The sequence below is a fragment of the Morone saxatilis genome, unplaced genomic scaffold (assembly GCF_004916995.1).
Source record: "Morone saxatilis isolate NCDOM2014 unplaced genomic scaffold, NCSU_SB_2.0 Contig6, whole genome shotgun sequence".
In the NCBI taxonomy this organism is placed as follows: domain Eukaryota; kingdom Metazoa; phylum Chordata; class Actinopteri; family Moronidae; genus Morone; species Morone saxatilis.
Window position 1 is genome coordinate 4,767,720 of NW_023340206.1, and position 663 is coordinate 4,768,382.

The 663-nt window shown below is 51.9% G+C and overlaps 1 protein-coding gene across 1 annotated transcript in view; it reads left to right on the forward strand.

Annotated features, from left to right (window-relative positions):
• Positions 1-663, forward strand: part of LOC118340186 — a 73,319-nt gene that overhangs the window by 1,072 nt on the left and 71,584 nt on the right. Inside the window, exon 3 of the mRNA XM_035678057.1 lies at positions 257-657. Within this exon, the coding sequence (XP_035533950.1) occupies positions 257-657 (401 nt within the window). The remainder of the gene's footprint in view (positions 1-256; positions 658-663) is intronic.

A 663-nucleotide genomic window follows, 5' to 3' on the forward strand; every position in this document is an offset into this window, starting at 1 on the left:
TCGAAATATAAAGATATGTAACTTTTCTCTATTTTACATTACTGGAAATTGAACAACTAGTGATTGCTGACTAAGATATATCTTTTATCCAGCCTTATTGATATAAATGAGCAAAATACACCTCTTTAAACCAGTTTCAACAAAAACTGAACAAAATACCTCCTACAAAGACAGGATAGGATAGGAGACACGTATATGCAGAGACAAAGCATTAAAGGTTTCTGACAGGTGGGTGTCTTTCTCCGTCTGTCTCCAGATAACTCGTTTGTGCCCAGCAAGCCAGCTTGACAAACCCACCTTGAGGCGCATCTTCGAGGCCGTGGGGCTCAACCTTCCAGCTCGGCTTTTGGTGACGGCGGTCAGAGGGAACGACAACCCGGGCTTACCCCCGCACGAGCTCCTTTCGCTGGGCACGGCTCTGCTGGCCGCCCTGAGCACAGACCCGGACATGGCCTCCCACCCCCAGCTCCTCACCACCGTCCCGCTCCTGCTGGGCGTTTTATCAAACGGCCCCGTGAGCCAGCAGAAACAGGCGGCGCGGGAAGAGAGTGTGAACACGGAAAGTAATCCTGCCGGTGTGGAGAAATCGGCAGGAGAGGACGAGAGCGGCAAGCAGAAGGGCGACGACGGCGGCAGTGAAGCAAACAAAGAGTCGACGCCTCA